Raw genomic sequence first — 19,314 nt, forward strand, 5'->3', positions numbered from 1 at the left:
GAGGAAATCCAGGCCACAGGATCTTATCCTAAGGGCTGCTGAAGGGAGCCATGGTGAGACCTAAAGGACTTTGCTGGGGGACACTGGAGGTTGGCTAATAGGGTCTGGGGTCAGGTCTGGCCTCACTCAGGGCAGGAGTGATTGTTGCTATTTTATTATTCCATTTTTCAGATGGGAAAACTGAGGCTCAAGGGCTAATGGATTCCCCCAAGACCATACTGGTTGGGGCAGAGGCTGCTCTCTGGGAAATTTCATCTTCTCCAGCAGCATCTAGGAGTGGCAGTCATCATCTCAGATCCCTGACCTCTCTTTAGGCTGAGGAAGCATGGGGTTTGCTTGCATCTGGAAGTTTTGGGATCTGAGGGGAAGAACGTGGGCCCTACTTGCAGAGAGATGGCTGCCTACCTGGCCAGAGAGGATGTCTGCATGCAGTCATGCACATGGGAACCCAGGGCGTGGGGTATGAGGAGTGAGGGTTGGAGATGGAAGCAGAGTTTGGAGCTGGTGGGCTGGCCCAGATTTGGAGAGGTTCATAGCTGATTGTTTAGAAGCAGTCATGACCAGCCCCTTATCTGGTTGTAAACCACTCACTTACTTTTGCTTGGGGTAGGCTATCAAGGGTGGAGTGTGGAGCAAAGCTAAAGGAGTGTGGCTATGGGGGCAAGAATATAGTCCTGAGCTCTGCCTTGGCCCATCTCTGCCTCTGTTTCTCTCCGGCTACACAGTCATTGAGGCTGCCAGTTGAGCTTTTTGCGCATCAGAAGGATTCTAGCCTTTCTCTGGCTTCTTTCCAGGCTTGCTTCCCTTCCTCCACCCCCAGCTAGGCTTCTAACATGGGCTGGGTCATCTCCATGGTCTGTCTCTGTAGGTGGCTATAAGCTGGGGTCCTGGGATAATCCTCCTGGGTCTATCCTGCCTTGCACAGCATCCAGGGAAGTAGAGGCCAGGCCCCGGTGCTTACCTCTTCAGGAATGCCTCCCCCTCCTGCCTACCATTGCCTGTGTACCATTGCTGTGCCATTGGCTCTGTCCCCCTATATGCCAGGTCTAGGGCACTCTCTCTCCATGCACGTAGGCTTCCTGTTCTGAAAAGGCTTACAAAGACTTTCAAGTTGTGCTTTCAGGGACTTTACACATCTGGTTGTGAGGAAGAGATATGGGTAACAAAGACATTGTGTTGAGAGAGAAGTCTAAGTGCCAGGAAGGAAGATGGGGCCCCCAGAGCACTTTCCCCACATTAGCCTGTGAAAGCCAGGGAACACTGCTGGTGGGTGGGCTCTGTGGAATGAGGCTCCCACGCCTTGTCCCTTTTATGGGCTTGGGGTCAGCTGATGACCATTGTCTCTGATGCCCGACCCTCCAGAATTGGGTAGGATGTAGGCTGACTCAGAGTTGGGGGTCAGTGAAACACAGGCTGTGGTGTACTCTGATTGAGTCAGGGTCAAGGTTTTCATCTGATACTAGGGTTGGAGCCAAGGCTGAGGCCTGGTTCTGAGCTCAGATGCTGACTGGGGTTCTTCTATAAGTGAGATGGAGCCCTGGACCCCAGGAGAAGCCCCGGGCCTCCCGTCTCTATCCTGGTCTCTTCAGGGGTCTTCCCCCTCTCTGCTCTCTCAGAGGTGGCCCTGGCAGGGCCACACCTTCTGGCTACACTATCTCATTTAATCCTCCCAGCTGTCCTACCATATAGAGGTACCAATGCCCATTTTACAGATGGGAAAGCTGGAAGACTAAAGGAGGCAGTTAAGCATCAGATGGGGGCTTAAACCAACGTGTCCAGGAGGTGGGATACAGATGCTGTGTCCTTGGGGTGAGTTCAAGGGTATTGGCCAGGTAGGACCCAGAGAAGGGAAGACACTAGTCTAGGGTTACCTGGTAAGAGAAAGACTGAACTGGGGCCTGAACCCAGGTGTCTGGGCTCCCAGGCTGCCCCTGCCCTGACCCCATGCTTACCCCCTCTCACTGCCCACCCTCATGCCCCTGTGGTTGGCCAGGCCTGGCCTGACAGCCCTGCCTCTTTCACTTCCTGGCTGCCTGGTCTGGGTGAGGAGGCCTGGGGAGGGTCTGGCTGGGAGGGGTTTGGGCCCAGCCCCTCCCTGGGGTTGAGGGGTAGGAGGGACCTCGAGTGCAGACACAGAGCCCCTTTGTCTGGGTCGCTGTGCAAAGCAGCTGGTCTGGGATTTCTGGGCGTTTTGTACATTTGAAGAATAATTGCATTGTCTGGGGGGCCCAGGAGAATCCAAATCCCTCCCAGACCTGCCAGGCAGTCCAAAGAGATTCCCCTGGACCAGCTCCCTGCCTCCCTCCAGCTTCCTTCCCCTCCCTCTCTTCTGTTAGAAGCCTGAAGCAGAGAGGGGTCCCTCCAGGGAAACTGAGGTAGGGCTGCTGCCCTTGAGCACTAGGAGTATCTGTTCAGAGGAGAGACTTATAAGTCCCCAAGATTGGTTAGGGAAGGGTCCAGGTGGCGCCCAGAGGCCTGCATGAGCAAACATGGGGTTTATAGGAAGGGAGAAGACAACTGGTTAGAAGTGGTGGGCCTATTTTGGAGTGCTTCAGCTGGTGGAGTCTAGACCCTTAACGGTGAGGTGAGGTGGGCCAGGTGGGCTGCCTTGGCCATACTGTTCTCCTCTGGGAAACGGGTCATTCATCATGAGGTGACCTTGAGAAACGACAGTGAGGCAGACACATTTGGGAGTAGCCTATGTTCAGAGGGGAGCCAAGGATGGGTAAGGTTTTTTGTTTTGTTTGTTTCTTGTGAGGGGAGACCCTGGAGGGGCATGAGGCACCTGGGAGGCTAGCCCTTTGTGGCAGTGGTTTTGTTGTAGTGGCCATCATCAGGGAGGGAAGTGACCTGCCGATTGCTAGGTGAGCTGAAGTGGACTCCAATCCTGAGGAGGGAGGGTGCCCCGCACTGAGCTAGGTGACTGGCCCTCCATTAGGTTCACTCCCACGGCTTGGGGACGGGTCACCAGTGCAGCCTTGGACCATACCCTGCTCAGTGACGGGGGGCTGCAGCCTCATTACTGAATCATAGCACAGGATTTCCTGAGGTGAGATGTCCGTGCTTTGGGAACAGAGAAGTGTGATAGGTGTGGGAGGGTGAGTGTATGGGAGAGTGAGCACAGTGCCCAACTAGTACAAGGAATTCACATTTCCAAGGTGTCTGTTGCTTCAAGAAACATCAGAAGAGCAGGCCTTGCTGGTGGATTCAACAACATACAGCTGTGCAGGCAGGTAGCTGCCCTGCCCCAGCGCCCTGCACAAGGGGATGCATGTTAAGAGAAGTCAGAGCCAGCTTCTCTGACAGGTGTGAGGGAGGGATGTTTCCTATAGGCCTTCAGGTGGGAGCACTGGGGATCTTCAGACTTCAATGAAGTTGGAGTATCTATGTTTGGTATCATCTGAGTGAGAACTGAAGCCAGAAGGGCAACTGGGTTCGGAGGGTAAAGGGCTGACATCCTGAGGCCTTCCCCATGCTGGTACATGGTTTAGTGCTCAGTGAATTGCTGGGTTATGTTCCTGGTCAGTGAGGGGCCTGGGTGTGTCTTGGGGCAGGCCTAGCAATTCTCTAGGGGTATAGTTCAGATGGAGGAAAGCGAGTGTGTGGGGAAATTGAGGGTAGAGGTGACAGTGATTCTGGCTGTGGGGTTGACATGGTTTGACCTGATGGAAGAGGGTTGGTCTTCCCCTAAGGATGCATTCAACTTTGAGCCTTGGGACTGGTTGGTGGTCCAGCATTTGTTTGTTTGTTTGTTTTTTTTAAGATTTTATTTATTTATTTATTCATGAGAGAGAGATAGAGAGAGATAGAGAGAGAGAGAGAGAGAGAGAGAGAGGCAGAGACACAGGCAGAGGGAGAAGCAGGCTCCCCACAGGGAGCCCGACGTGGGACTCGATCCCGGGACTCCAGGATCACGCCCTGGGCTGAAGGCGGCGCTAAACCGCCAAGCTACCGGGGCTGCCATGGTCCAGCGGTTTTAACCATGATGGGGAAGCATAAGGAGATAGATAGTGCCCCCAGCTCAGTTCTGGGCATTTCCAAGAGGGGCTCAGGAGGAGGCCAGAACTAAAGCGTGTCTCTGGTATTTGGCAATTAGGAGGCATTTCTTGGAGGGTAAAATTGAGGGTGATGCAATGAAACTGGTAAGTGTGTTGAGAGAAAATGTGTGTGGGGGGATGGCAGTGGACACATGCTTGGCTGCTAATGCCCCTCCTGTGGCCTGGCCTCCTAGTATTCATCTTTATTTCTTGGGTGACTCTGCCACAGGGACAGCACCTTTCTTCCCTCTTTTCCTCTCTTCGCCTGCTGCCTTCTTTCCAGATTGGCTTCTTGGGCAGGTTCAGTCAAGGCAGTATTGGCTTTGGGCAGCAGGGGGAGGTGGTGGCTCCCAGGCCTGAGCAGAGGTCAGGAGGGAGGCAGTAGGGCATTCTGAATGAGGGTGGGATGGTCATGCCATGGCTGGCCTGATTTCTTGAAGCTACTAGGCTTGGCCTGCTTGAGGACATGGGAGCTTCAGGCTCCCACTCTCATTTTGCCATGGAAGCAGGAGCAAGAAGACAAGTGTCTATTGCCCTGCGCCTCCCTCCTCTCCCACCCCTCCTCCTCCTCCCTGCCTGGCTGAGCCAGCACTTTTTTCTTCTCTCCTTTATCTGCTCGAAAAGTACAGGGTGTTCTGTTTCTCCTGTGCATACAGATCAAGGAGCGGATGTTATTTATTTATTTATTTCCCAAAGGCAAGAGAAGGACGGGCAGGCATGGAGGAGCATTAAGTGAGTCTTCTTACTCCATAAGCCACTTTTTCATAAAATTAAAACAAATGAACAAAGAAAACAATAACAACAAAAAAAACCTGATAGAAAAAGATGCCACAAACCAACAGAAAACAAGTTGCTTCTCACCCCCTCCTCTCCACTCTGGCTGGAGATAACAGAGCACTGGAAGGTCCAGTTCAGGGGTTAGCTGAGGGCCTGGCACACAGTAGGTGTTCTTGCACATGATTTTTCTCTGCCCCTTTCAGTTTGGACACAAGGATGTGTTGGCTCCATGGGTTGATGTGGGGTCCCCTGGGATGGACTCCTCATCCCTCTGCCCTCTGTGGGCTGTGCATAGGGCTTTTCAGGCTCCTTGGCAGTCCCATCTGGGACAAGGCCTTGGAGGGAACTGGGCGGTGGGATTCCTTGTGAAAATCAGAGGTGCAGGTGACCCACCTGGCCCTTGCTTCCCTACTTCGACCGCGTGCCCCGTGTTCAAGTTTAAGTCTCTGTCTGGTAACATTGGGAGCCCAGGGTTCTTCCTGTGTTCATCTGAAAGGCAAAGTACCCACCTGCCATATCCCACTGTGTATTTCTGAACCCCAACCCAAAGGCACTCTGCTTACAATTTACAGAACTTTACAGATGCCTTTCACACTTGAGGCTTTGGCATATATTGCCAATCTTGTGACAAACGTCCACGTAGGGACTTATTTGACTATCACAACAAGGTAGTGAGGACAAGCCGGCCACTTTTGAGGTTAGCCAGGAAGCTCAAGTAGCCTGCTGGGAAGGTGCTGCGTCCCATCTATTCCTTCCCCTGTTCAGCTTCCAGATGAACTAGACCCGGGGTTTTCAGAAGCAGTGGCCCACAGAGACTGGAGGTTCTGTGAAGTGACTTCAGAAGGGAGTGGGGACCCCCCTCCCCGCCGCTCTGGGCCCTACGGGAGTTTTTCAAGAAGTGTGGGGGGTACCAGGTGTGAGACCCCTGCGGCAGTCCCCTCTTTTGTGGTACAAGCGAGGCGGTTTTGGAGGGTGGTCCCGGGGCAGGGGGTGCGGACGGAGCCCGGAGAGCAGCACGCAGTGTCCCGTCCTGGCCTGAGGTGCGGGGGGTGGGGTGGGGTGGGGGTGGGGGGGCTCCAGTGGTGGTCGCATCGCGGGGAGCGGGGCAGCCCGGCAGGTGGCGTCAGCAGCAGCTCTGAGCCCAGTGCGGGCGTGTTTACCAACCTGACGCCGGCCCCGTCGCCCCAACACCCCCCCAGGCCGCGCTGGCCCCGGGGGCGGGCAGCCACACCCTCCCCTCTAAATTTAGTCCCCGGAAGGAGAACCTGGGCCCGGCGGGTGGGAGGGCAGGACGCGAGCCGCCGCCCCGGGCTCCCAGAACCCCACAGCGCCCCACTGGAGGGGGCGGGGAGGGACCGAGGGAGGAGGGAGGGGACCGCAGGGGCGACTGCCGACCCGTCTCCCCTGGAAGGAGGGTGGGGAACCCGGCCCCCACGGAGACCCGGCCTCGGAGGGCCCCGCCGCGGGCGCCACCTCCCGGCCGCCTGGGGAAGCGCTGGGCGCCCGCGGCCGGCCTCGGTCTGGTCTGCGGGGGTTTGCAGGTTGTTCGCGGGCGGGAGGCGGGGACGTGGCCGCCCTAGCCCCGGTGCCCGAGCGGCGTCGGCAGGCGGGCCGAGCCCCTGCGCAGCCTCCTCGGCGTACTTAGAAAAAAACCGTTTTGCTAAACCTATGCGAGAGAGGTGTTGGAGGGTGCGGTGCAAGGTGGGACGGGAGCTCTAGGGGTCAGACCTCTAGGCGCGAGAAGGAAGTCCGTGGGGGAGCTTCTTTGCTTTCTACCCCCCGCCCCCCTTTTGGGCCAGAAATGGATATCCGAATAGTGATCGAGGTATACACATACATATAACTAATGGCACAAATCCTAAACGTCCAAGTCAGTGGATGTTTATTTTTTTTTTATTTTATTATTTTTTTTTGGGGGGGGCACACAACATTCGGTTTTATTACAACCCCAAGGGAAATGTCAGTGGATGTTTAAATGTACACTGTGTGGCCACCAGTCAGATCGAGATGCATATTCCTTCCACCCCAGAAAGTTTCCTCTTGACATTCTTCTCTTTTAAAGATTCATTCATTCATTCATTCATTCATTCATTCATTCATGAGACACACAGAGAGAGGCAGAGACATAGGCAGAGGGAAAAGTAGGTGCCCTAAGGAGAGCCCAATTAGGGGATCCATCCTAGGACCCTGGAATTAGGCTCTAAGCCAAAGACAGACGCTCAACCACTGAGCCACCCAGGCGTCCCACCTCCTGACTCTTTCCAGTCATTCCCTTTTCAGTGGTTCCCTTCCTCCCAATCTCTCTTCTGTCCTCACCTTTTCATGAGCTTCACCTAAGTGGAGTCATACAATATGTACTCTTTTGTCTCTGGCTTCTTTTGTTCAATGCAATGGTCAAGGGTATCCATGATTTGATGCTTTTTTTTTTTTTTTTTTTTTTGCTGAAGAATATTCCCTTGAATGAAAATGCTACACATAGCACAATTTATTTATCCATTTTTCTGTGGCTGGACCTTTTGGGCTGCTTCTGTTTTTTTTTTTTTTTTTTTTTGCTTTTATAAATAAAGCTGCTATGAACATTCTTTAGCATGTCAATTTGATGGACTCTGCCCTGCTTCTTTTGGGTTTATTCTTGGGGATGTGACTGCTATGTCATTGGAAGGGTTATGCTGAGCTTTATTAGGTATGAGAGACAGTTTTTTTTTTTAAAGATTTATTTTTTTTATGATAGACATAGAGAGAGAGAGAGAGAGAGAGAGAGAGAGAGGGGCAGAGACACAGGAGGAGGGAGAAGCAGGCTCCATTCAGGGAGCCCGACGTGGACTCAGTCCCGGGACCCCAGGATCGTGTCCTGGGCCAAAGGCATGTGCTAAACTGCTGAGCCACCCAGGGATCCCTGAGAGACATTTTTTTATGCTCCCTGTCCACTCCACCGCCCAGCAGCCACCTTCCGCCCACCCTTCTTCCTCTATTGTTAGGTCCTAAATGCTGTTAAGAGTCTGGAGCTTCTGCCACTGAAACCTCAGCAAAGACCATTGGAATCAAAGTTGCTTGGGGCAGAGGGGGAATAGGGACAGGATCAGAGCTGAGTGGCTCCTTGGGATGGCCCACAGACACCTTCAAACCCTCGTGGTCACTCTGGGAATAGAAGGGTAGCCTCTCCCAGCACTGGGGCAACTCAGGGACCCCCCTTGGCCTCCCAGCCATCAGCTCTCTAGCCTGGCGTCTCTGGACAAGCTGGCTAGTGTAACTGTCAATTTGATGTCTGGCCTCTGGTGCCATGGGTCCTCACAGTCCACCGTTTCCTGGGCTCCTTGCTGCTTTGCGGTGACTGAGGGGCTGGGTGGCTGGAGAAAACAACCAGAGACCTACCCGGAATAGCAGAGGCTTGTCCGATACCAGCCTCGTGGCACTCTCTGGTGGTGGTGGGGGAGGGTGGGACTTTGTCCTGCCCACCAAATTGCCACTTCTTTCAGGCTGTGAAAGACAACAGAAAGGAGAGGAGAGAAGGAGGAGGAGAGAAGGAGGTAAAGGAGAGTGCCAGGGAAGAACCACGCAAGGGAGGGAAAGTAGAGGCTCCAGCGCTGTGTATGCAAGAGTCCTGAGGTCTGTGGGAGCATCCTGGGGTCCATGTGAGCATCCTAAGGTCTGTGTGAGGATCTGGGGTTGGTGTGACCTGGACCACAGCAGCTGTATTTGGGCAGGCTGGTTCAGGGTCAGTGGTGTCAACAGTCTCGCCTGACTTTGGCCTTTTTGGTCATTCCTAACTGGCTCTTGTCACAAGTGTGAGGAAGAGGCAGTGCCTAGCAGGCTTGGGATGGGATTGATGGATTTCAGGGGCTTAGAGTGGGCTTCCAGCAGTCCTGCTTGCTCGTGGGGGCTCACAGTGTATCTTCCCTACCTCTTTTCTTCCCTCTGTTCTCCTCCCTGCCATGTTCTTGGGAGATGGCTCCTCTGGTCCAGGTCTCAGGAGGAACAGGAGGGCTCGAGTTCTCCCCCTTTGAGGACAGAGCTCATGAGTCTTCCTTAGGGCAGGTGGGCAGTGAAGGCAGAGCAGGTAAGCTGTGATACCCCTGCTGCCTGCAGGTTCCTAGGAGGCCAGTGCGGACGGTATGCAAAGTTGTGAATCCAGTGGCGACAGTGCGGATGACCCTCTCAGTTGTGGCCTACGGAGAAGGGGACAGCCTCGTGTGGTGGTGATTGGTGCTGGCTTGGCTGGCCTGGCTGCAGCCAAAGCACTTCTGGAGCAGGGCTTCACGGATGTCACTGTGCTTGAGGCTTCCAGCTGCATCGGAGGCCGTGTGCAGAGTGTGAAACTTGGTAAGTGCCTCCACTCCCTGACTCCTAAGCCAAGGTCATCTTTTATCCTTCAGTGCTTCGACCCTGCCTGAAATCTCATTATTTTGGTTTTTCCCCCGCATTAAATGTTCCATCATACATGCTGGCTGGGCATTACCAGAAGCTTCTGTTGCCCTTTGAGCAGCCCTCTGAGGTGGGCGGGATGGGGCTCTGGCCTTTGTTTTTAGAACATGACCTAAGATCACAGTGTTTAGGAAGGAGAGGACCCAGACCAAACTGTCTTATCAGTGGGTGGACCAGTTTGTACTTCACAAGAAGAGGAATTCTGTACGTTTTTATTAGTCATTAACTCTTGAGTGTGAATTAGTATATCGTGACTGAGAGCTAGTCCTGGGACAATTGGGAGCTCAGGGCAATAGAGGTGGTTGGGATTTGTGGGTGATGGGCAGATCTTAGGTTTGTCTGGGAAGAGGCTCTGTCTAGGTTGCAGATAATGAAGACTCTGGAGAAAGTAGCTAGGTAAGAGACTTACCCCAGGGGTGGATAGATTTCACCAGGGGTCCTAAAGGGTGGGGAACTTGCCTGAAATGTAGCTGGAGGTCAGCGTCTCCCAGCCAGGGGATCTGACCACTGAGAGTCTGAGTGGGTAGGGACCATGCATGATGGCCTAAAGCACATGCTGTGTTGACCCTCCAGGAGATTTTGTATCAGTGTCTGTTCCCACATGGGGCAGCAAGGCCACGCAGACATTATGTGCCCACATTTGATGGATGTGGAAACTGACTTTGGGACATAGGTGGTCAGACTTAGAATGAGCAGATGCTGAGGACACATATGGGGCCATTTTCTCTTTCAGAAACTTTGATACATTGCGAGTCTTCTAGAGCATTTCCTGGAAGGCGTATATGAGGTTGCGTCTGTCTTCTGCTGGCACACACAGGAGTGTGTGTTGGCAGTGAGGATGAAAGTGCCGTCCAAGGCACTCATAAACCTGGGGACAGCCAGGAGGGAAGCCCTGGGATTCTTTGCTCGACATCTGATTGGCTGGCTGGGAGCCTTAGGGAAGAGGCAGCTCCGGTTGTGGTTCTTGAGTCTTGATAAGACATTCAGTGTGTGACATAGAAGCAGAAGATAAGAGGACGCAGGGCCCAGTCTTGGTGGTCACTGATAGCTGACACATACCGTGCATGGTACAGGCAGTGAGGTGGAAGTGCAGGGCTACAGGGCACTGAGGGGGATGCACCATGTATTGGTGGCAGAAGCCTTCCTGAGTTGGGGGAGCTTGGTGATCGGGGGAGTTGGGTGAGCAGAAGGAAGGGGCAGTATGTGTAGAGTGATATATGTGAAGAAGATCGAGGCAGACCCCGCCAGGAGCGGGGAGAGCATACCCAGGGAAGGACAAATTTGCATGTATTGTGTGTAGTCATGCAGGGCTGAAAGCCCAGGCTGCAGCTGGACCTGCTGCAGTGTGAGATGGTAGCTGTCAATCTCAGAGGTATCGAGCAGGTGTCGAGGGCCAGAGGCTCCGGGAATGCTGTGGGGTAGATGAAGATATGGCGCTGGTGCCCTTCAATTCAGGGGTGTCAAGGATCACAGCACAGAGGGGCAGATAGAAGAGGGCAGGAAATATCTTCAGATTGGGGCCTGCTCACCCTGCGTCCTCACAGAGCCTCACAAATAGCGGTGGGATGCTGACCTTGCTGCTGACCTCAAGCTGCTCACCTCATTCCTGCTTGTGCCACATGTGGAGCCAGGAAGGGTGCCCCAGGCTTGGATGTTCCTACCCAGTGACTGTGTAATTTGGAGCTCCCTGGCATGCCCTGGGGAGGACCCATGCTCCTCACCAAGTGCTGGTCCCCTTCTTCTCTTGGGAGCTCAAATCAGGCAAGATACCTTGGGGAACCCCAAGCCTGGAGATAGGGCACTGGGTTTTTAGTTTTCTTGTGCCTTCAGTCTGCCCACTTTTCCTGGACAAAGAGACATACACATTCCTGCCTCTTCCTCCATAGACAACGGGAAATTCTGTCTCACTGGCTATGGCATGAGGTTGATTGCCTTTTCTCTTGTGTGTGTTTGGCACATAGCATATACAGGGCTATTTTTAGTAACTGGTAGTTTAATTAGACACAACCCAGGAGAGGGAAGGTACACACAAAAAGGAATGTCCAGTTCCTGTGGTGAGGGGTGATACTGTTGTCTGTTATGGTGTATCAGATAGCTGTTGCTGCATAACAAATCACCGCCAATTGTAGCAACTTAAAACAGCATCATGTTATTTGCTTAAATTCTGTGGGTCAAGAATTTGGGCTGGACTGATCTAGGTGGTTCTTTTGTTGTTCTTGCCTGGGATCTCCCATTCAGCTGCAGTCATCTGGTGGCTTCATTGGGATTGGTTTGTCTAAGACAGCCTTACCCATTTGTCTGCTGGTTGGCACTGGCATTTGGCTGAGCCACACATCTCCAGCAGGATAAGCCTCTCCAGCATGGTCACATTCTAAGACAGGGAATGTGGAAGCCATGATATCTCTTGAGGCCTTGGCTCTGAAGTCACAGACATCACTGCATTCTATTAATCAAAGCAAGTCACAAGTCCAGCTCAGATTCAAGGGGATGGGGAAATAGACCCCACCTCTTGATGGGAGGACTAGCAAGGTCACGTTGCAAAGGGCCATGTGTACATGGATAGGAGGAATTATTGTGATCATCTTGGCAAAAAAGTTAACTGCACATGATTTCTTGAATCAGTCCTCCAAAACAAAACAAAATGAAAAAAAAATGTTCCTTTCTTCTCCTTTCATTGTTTCAACTTCCTTGAGAGCTAGGCAAGGAAGGAGACAGTGTGCCACAGTCCCTGTAGCATCAGAAGAGGAAACTGAGGTCCAGGCACAGAGTTAGCTTGCCTCAAAGCATCTGGTACTTTGGCTGTGGATGGGGTGGTAAAACCAGCCCCAGCCCTAGTCCAGTCTCAGCTTGGGTCCAGGAGTTGCCCCCTACCCTAGTCAGACTTCCAGGGTTCTGTCATGTTCTTCTGCCTTAGGATGAGAGAGATTGATCTTCTCTGGAAGTCTATTTTAGACTGCCTGGGGAGTCCTTGGGGAGAAGTATTCCAAACTAGAATGTTAACTGTCTCTTCTCTGCCCCAGACTGAGTTGGGAGGGGGGTCACTTTCTGTCTGTGACGGGGCTTAGAGTCTGGGGCCCTTGGAGATGTTGAGGAATTGGAGTAAGGTCAGATGAGGACCTTGGGCCAGAGGCCCTCCTCCTGGGTCTCCTTACTGGGTATTTCAGGTAACTTCACTCCCCTTACTGGGACCACTGTATCCTCAGATGCCCACAGAATATCTCCTGAGTCACCAATGAGGAAGGAGGGTCCAGTGTCTGGTGCTGTGTTAGACAAAGACAGGATGGACAAAGAGAGTCTTCTAACTAGTCCAGTGAAGTAACTGGGGCAATCACAAAGTTATTCAGGGTGGCAGTTATCTCAGCTGTGAAGCAGAACCCATATTGTGCTACATGTAGTTTCCACTGGGAACGTTTCACTGAAGACTTTGATTGGTTGCCAGACAAGGACCTGACTCCCTTCCTGCCCTATTGTGGGGGTGAAAGGATCCTCTTGGAGGAAGAAGGGTGAGGTAGTGTTCTGGCCCTCTCTGAAGGAGTCCCTGCCCCTCTAAGGGCCTGTTGTTGTCACCATCAGGACACGCCACCTTTGAGTTGGGAGCCACCTGGATCCATGGCTCCCACGGGAATCCCATCTATCATCTAGCAGAAGCCAATGGCCTCCTGGAAGAGACAACTGATGGGGAGCGCAGCGTGGGCCGCATCAGCCTCTACTCCAAGAATGGCGTGGCCTGCTACCTCACCAACCATGGCCGCAGGATCCCCAAGGACGTGGTTGAGGAATTCAGCGATTTATACAACGAGGTGAGGTGTTAGCAAGGCAGCCGGGCACATGAGTTGTGTGAGGCAGGGAGCACATTGGCAGAATGGGGGGAGTTGTGTGACCTGTGGCGGTCTTCTGTGATTCTGGTCATGTTTTTGCACACTCTGTGGGTCCTGTATTTGGAAAATCAGGACAATTTGAGGACAGAATGGAGATTATGAGTGGAGAAGTAGTAGGTAAGAGACCATTGATATAGATGATTTAAATATTTCTTTAGAAAGGCCTTAAACATCTTTTATTAGAGGGGGCCTGGGTGGTTCAGTTGGTTGAGCATCTGACTCTTGATTTCAGCTCAGATCATGATCTTGAGATCCTGGGATCGGCTGCATTGGGCTCTGCATTCAGTGGGGAGACTGCTTAAAGATTTCTCTCCTTCTCCCTCTGCCCCTCCCCTTGCTCTCTCAAATAAATAAATAAATCTTAAAAAAATATTTTGTTAGATTTATTACTAGGTGCTTCAGTGGTGATTATTGTTATTGCTTTTGGATACTCTTGTAAGTGGTGATTTTTTTTTAAATTTTATTTTCTAATTTTTCCAGCATATAGAACTATAACTGATTATTATATATTAATTTCAGCTACCCTGATAAAGTATTATTTTAATGCTAATATTATATCAACATATTAGTTTATATTCTAATATTTTAGAATTTTGTGTATATAATACTATACAAAAAACGATAATTTTGTTTGTTTCTTTCTAATCCTCAGACCTGCATTGTACAGTAGAACTTTCTATAATAATGGAGATGCTTTAGACCCATATTATCCAGTAGGGTAATCATTAGCTACATTTGAGTCTTGAGCTCTTGAAATGTAGCTACTAATACTGAGGAGCTAAGTATTTAATTAATTTTATATTGCTACCAGTGTTTAGTATCTACTCTATTGGACAGCACAGCCTGAGACCTATTTCTTTTCTTGCCATATTGCACTGGCTAGTGTCTCCAGTACAGTGTTGGATAGAAGTGGCAATGGCACACATCTTTGTCTAATTCAGGTTTAAAATTTTTTTTTAAAGATTTTATTTGTTTATTCATGACAGACACAGAGAGAGAGGCAGAGACATAGGCAAAGGGAGAAGCAGGCTCCTTGCAAGGAGCCTGATGTGGGACTTGATCCGAGGACCCTGGGATCATGACCTGAGCCGAAGGCAGATGCTCAACCACTGAGCCACCCAGGAGCCCCTAATTCAGATTTTTAAAAAAATGTTGACGCTTTTAGTATCTTTCAGTGGTGCTGTGAACTGCACTTAAAGAGCAAGGTAGCATGTAGGTCCTGCCTTCTGATAGCTTGTCATTTGTAGTGTAATGATCCTTCACTCCAGGTCAGTAAATTGGCCAACAAGCACCTACTGCGCATTTTCTGTCTCTCCGGCATGGGAAAGGAGAAATGACTCTTGCTTTGGGGATAGTCCTTGCTCAGTGGAGGGCAGGCACACAGTGACTTCTGTGTGTGCACCCACAAGATATGTTGCATGCAGTCCCATGGTATTTTTTGTTCTCGCTCATGGACAAAGAGACCAAATTGTTAATGAGCAGAGAAGGACTAGTATTCTTCAAAGTAGACCTTTCTGGCTTACTGAGAATTAGTCACATCCTGATTTCCAGGTCATTGTGAGTGCTTTAAGCATGGATGCCTCTTGAGAATGACTTTCAGGGTCTATGACTTGCTCATTCTCTTAAATGTGCTTAAAAGTAGATCATCATCAGCTTCTGTTTGTGGGTTTGATTTTTGAAAGCTAAGAGTGTGAGCTGTGGAGAGTAGGATGGTTAAGGTGGGTTATCAGTTGGAGCTGTGATACTTTGGTTCAGAAGGAGGAAGTGTTAGCCATGAGGAAAGAGAGATTTCCTTGTGTGGCCCTTAACCAATGCTGGAGGCCATTCTGAAGAGGCATGCTCTAAGCATGTGAAGCCCTGCCTGAGGGTGGCTTCATAATAAATATGCAGCCTTCCTTTGAAGGTGATGATTTTGAAGGGCTGCTCATTTGAATCTATTATATTGGTTAACAAATAAATGAGTTTGTGCACTAGTATCATATAGATCTTGGTCCCTTGAAGCAAGACTACTTTGATTCAAATGCTAGTTCTATCATTTATTAGTTGTATGATTTTGAGCAAGTTGTTGAGGCTCTCTGACTCTTACTTTCCTCACCTGTAAAATGGACATAGTTAAATCTACTTCAGAGTGTTGTGAGGATTAAATGAGATCCTGATGAAAAGCGCTTAATGAAAATTGCGGTATTAGTTGTCACAGGCTTGTACCATTTCCTTTGGTCACATTGGGAAGATGTAATTTAATCCAGGACAGGAGACTAGTTATATGACAAAGCCATGTTCAGTTAAGGCTGACCCGATTGGTTTTTGACACAAAGAATCATGTAGATAGACTAAATTTATCACTCCCAGCTGTACATTCCAGCCTTTAGTCAACATGAGCTGAAGACTGGCTACCATGTTGCTTATCACCAAAGGAAAAAACCCAGGGAGGAGGAGGCAAGCTGAAAGCCTGACTCCTTGGCAGTTAGTTGCCGGATGAGGAATTTGCTGAGGACTCCAGTTAAGGCCAAATGCCCAGCATCTTGTGACTGTAGGGAGGAAAAGCAAACAATTTAACTCCTTTTCTTCTTTATATTATATACTCAGAGACATGTTTAATTCATATTTCTATCTCATGTAGAGGCTTTTCCCTTGAGTGGAATGGTGGGGGATGGGCAATGTCACCTTCCTTCCTCTACTGTGCAGCCCCAGGGCCTATACCAGGGCTGGGGTATAGGGCAGACATCATTGCCATGAACGTGGGCTGACCAAGTTCAAACTCACTTTAGGAGGGGGAGTCACACAAATTGGCACCAGTCACAGAGTTTGGCCAAAGAGCCCACATCTGTCAGTGTACTGGGAGGGAGAGTGGGTGTGCGCTCATGCTCACAACCCTTCAGTGATACCAGGGTGCAGAGTTCTTGACATGACTCTTAATCTCTCCTACTCCACCCCCTGCCTGTCTTTTCAAAGTTATCTCTTGTAACTTTCTCTTTCCTCGCTTGCAGTCCACTTCTGCAAGACTGAGCCACTTGCATTCTCTCTCCTCTCCCTCATCTTTTCCTCTCTCTCTCACTGCCACCTGTCCAAGGTCATCTGGGCTGATCTCAAAACCCTTGTGTTCTTCCCTGTCACAGAGCATCATATAGAAACCATTTGAGTGAGGGCAGGGGAATGTCCGTCTTGTTCACCATTATAATCTGTGTTTGGCACAGCCTAGTACATGTTTGTTGAGTGAATGTTGGGGCTCAGACCTTGCCCTTTGGGGATGCCATGCCTGACCCAAGACTCACACTTTCCTCAGGGAGACCAGCCCAATGTTTGGTGGGAGTTATGCGCCCCGCAGGCAGGAGAGGCAGCAGGACTGTGCTCCAAGGGCCTGTTTGTTGCTCTGTTGATAAGGTGTGGGTTGAAGTTCTTGCCAGAATATGCCTGTGAAATGTATTTTCATTCCTCGGCACACTGGGGCCTCCCTCCTGCCACACATCTTGCCCCAACATGGCCATCTTGCTTACATAAGTCTGGGTTCTGAAGTAAAAGGGGCACTTTGTGTGCACCCAAGCAGAGCCTGGGAGGATCTCCTGGGAGCTCAGATTTCAGGGCTCCTTCTGCTCCCTTTCCCCCCCAAACACTGGCCCCCTGGGAGAGGGTGAAGCAGAAAGGCTCGGGCAGGAGTGGCAGGGAAAGGATTTGGGTATGTGGTTCTGAGAAAAAGGAAATGCATGCAGACCTGGGTTCTCTAGTGGTTGGTCTGTGTGGCCACACGGTTCCTCTCCCACCAGGTACCAAATATTCCACTTTATTTTCAGCAAGGGCCCAGCAAGTGAGCCTCCAGGGCTCCCTTCCTCCCTCACAGACCCAGGAGGGTCCTAGAGGGCAGTCCTGGAAGCAAGGAGGCTGGCTACCCAGGGCAGCTTGCCAGCCTGAACGTTGGCCCTGTTGGTACAGCCTGAGTGCAGCACTAAGTGCCACACTGACCCACCAAGGAAGAGGAGCTGTGGGCTCAGCCTATCTGGGGACACCTGGAAGGTGGGGACTTTTGAGTTGGGGTTCTTTGGCCTGAGATGGAGGTGGGGCGAGGGAGTGTGTTTCCAGTCTCCTGGGATCTCTCTGGCAGGTCTATAACTTGACCCAGGAGTTCTTCCGGCATGGTAAACCTGTCAATGCTGAGAGTCAGAACAGCGTGGGGGTGTTCACCCGGGAGGAGGTGCGCAACCGCATCAGGGATGACCCTGAGGACCCGGAGGCCACCAAGTGCTTGAAGCTCGCCATGATCCAGCAGTACCTCAAGGTATTCTTGTCTGCCCAGAGCTTTGTTGAATACGGGTGCCAGTGGGAGGAAGATGGATTCTGGGGAGTCTGGGTCCAAGGGGGGTGGTGCTGCTTTGAGGCCCTGTTTGACCCCGACCAGGCCCTGGTGGTCACCCAGCTCCTCTCTGGCTCTTCCCACAGGTGGAGAGCTGTGAGAGTAGCTCACACAGCATGGACGAGGTGTCCCTGAGCGCCTTTGGGGAGTGGACCGAGATCCCCGGGGCCCACCATATCATCCCCTCCGGCTTCATGCGGGTTGTGGAGCTGCTGGCTGAGGGCATCCCCACCCATGTCATCCAGCTGGGGAAACCTGTCCGCTGTGTGCACTGGGACCAGGCCTCGGCCCGCCCCCGGGGCCCTGAGATTGAGCCCCGAGGCGAAGGTGACCACAATCATGACGCCGGGGAGGGCGACCAGGGGGGAGAGGAGCCCCAGGGGGATGGGCGGGATGAGGACAAGCAGTGGCCAGTGCTGGTGGAGTGTGAGGACTGTGAGGTGATCCCGGCGGACCATGTGATCGTGACCGTGTCGCTGGGTGTGCTCAAGAGGCAGTACACCAGCTTCTTCCGGCCAGGCCTGCCTGCTGAGAAGGTGGCTGCCATCCACCGCCTGGGCATCGGCACCACTGACAAGATCTTTCTGGAATTTGAGGAGCCCTTCTGGGGCCCCGAGTGCAACAGCCTACAGTTTGTGTGGGAGGACGAGGCGGAGAGCCGCACCCTCACCTACCCACCTGAGCTCTGGTACCGCAAGATCTGTGGCTTTGACGTGCTCTACCCACCTGAGCGCTATGGCCACGTGCTGAGCGGCTGGATCTGCGGCGAGGAGGCCCTTGTCATGGAGAAGTGCGATGATGAGGCGGTGGCTGAGATCTGCACAGAGATGCTGCGGCAATTCACAGGTATGTTCCCCATGCCTTGGGCCTGCACTGGCCTCCCAGCCCTGGTCCACCCCCAGCCCCTGGTCCTGTCCCATCCTCTGCTCCATCCTCTGCATCTCCTGCACCTGCTGGATCTCTCCGCAGCCCCAGACTGTGCCACTGAGCTGAGGGGCATGCCTACTGGGAGAGCTGCCAAAGGGGGTGCAGGGCTGGGCTCACAGATGGCAGGCTCCTCCCCACTATCCGCCTTGGAACTTGAAACATGCAGAACCAAAAAAAAAAAAAAGAAAAAAAAGAAACATGCAGAACCATGGGCACTATGTTTCTTCTAAGGGGTGATGGTAAAAAAAAAACTCAGGTATCACCCCCAAACCTCAGATTGCCCATTTCCTACTCACACTGTCCTGCTCTGAGATGGATTTGCATTTCATTGTCTGATTCTTTTAGTTGAACACTTTTCATCCATTGTTCCAGAAAAGCTTGATGAGACCCCCTGAAATGGGAAGAGGAAACATGATGAGCTGGAATATTTTTTCCTATAGGAAAATTAGGACCCCTAAGTGATGAGCTGTTTTGCCGGGATAGCAGGGTATCGGTTGGTTCCACAAGGAGGCACTTTGAGCTAAACAGCTAGAGCCCCAGTCTTGCTCCCTCCTCCCGCGTCTCCCCTGCCTCCCCGCAGGGGCCTGGCCTTAGCGGTGGACTGGTGGTTGCCTGCTCAGTGGTGTCTTCTGTGTGCAGCCATTTCTTATCTTCCTTCCTCTTGGCTCTTTCCCAACAGGGAACCCCAACATTCCAAAACCACGGCGAATCCTGCGCTCAGCCTGGGGCAGCAACCCATACTTCCGAGGCTCCTATTCGTACACGCAGGTGGGCTCCAGTGGGACAGACGTAGAGAAGCTGGCCAAGCCTCTGCCATACACTGAGAGCTCCAAGATGGCGGTGAGCATGGGTGCAGGGTGAGGAGGGCCTGTGGGGCTGGGGGCAGGGGTTTTGTATGCGGGTTTGGTTGGCCGGCGAGAGGGCGGGC

General features: G+C 51.9%; 1 protein-coding gene across 7 annotated transcripts in view; it reads left to right on the plus strand.

Moving 5' to 3' along the window:
• Window positions 1-19,314, plus strand: part of SMOX (spermine oxidase) — a 52,201-nt gene that overhangs the window by 18,656 nt on the left and 14,231 nt on the right. For 6 of the 7 annotated variants that reach the window (XM_055301681.1, XM_055301691.1, XM_055301671.1 and 3 more), the window contains exons 2-6: window positions 8,901-9,134; window positions 12,810-13,036; window positions 17,211-17,384; window positions 17,546-18,305; window positions 19,066-19,226. In XM_055301681.1, the coding sequence (XP_055157656.1) occupies window positions 8,927-9,134; window positions 12,810-13,036; window positions 17,211-17,384; window positions 17,546-18,305; window positions 19,066-19,226 (1,530 nt within the window). In that variant the 5' untranslated portion in view covers window positions 8,901-8,926. Of the gene's footprint in view, window positions 1-34; window positions 54-8,900; window positions 9,135-12,809; window positions 13,037-17,210; window positions 17,385-17,545; window positions 18,306-19,065; window positions 19,227-19,314 lie in introns of those variants that run through there. The other variant, XM_055301710.1, reaches the window with a different exon arrangement.

The sequence above is a fragment of the Nyctereutes procyonoides genome, unplaced genomic scaffold, assembly GCF_905146905.1.
Source record: "Nyctereutes procyonoides isolate TBG_1078 unplaced genomic scaffold, NYPRO_anot_genome, whole genome shotgun sequence".
Taxonomy (NCBI): domain Eukaryota; kingdom Metazoa; phylum Chordata; class Mammalia; order Carnivora; family Canidae; genus Nyctereutes; species Nyctereutes procyonoides.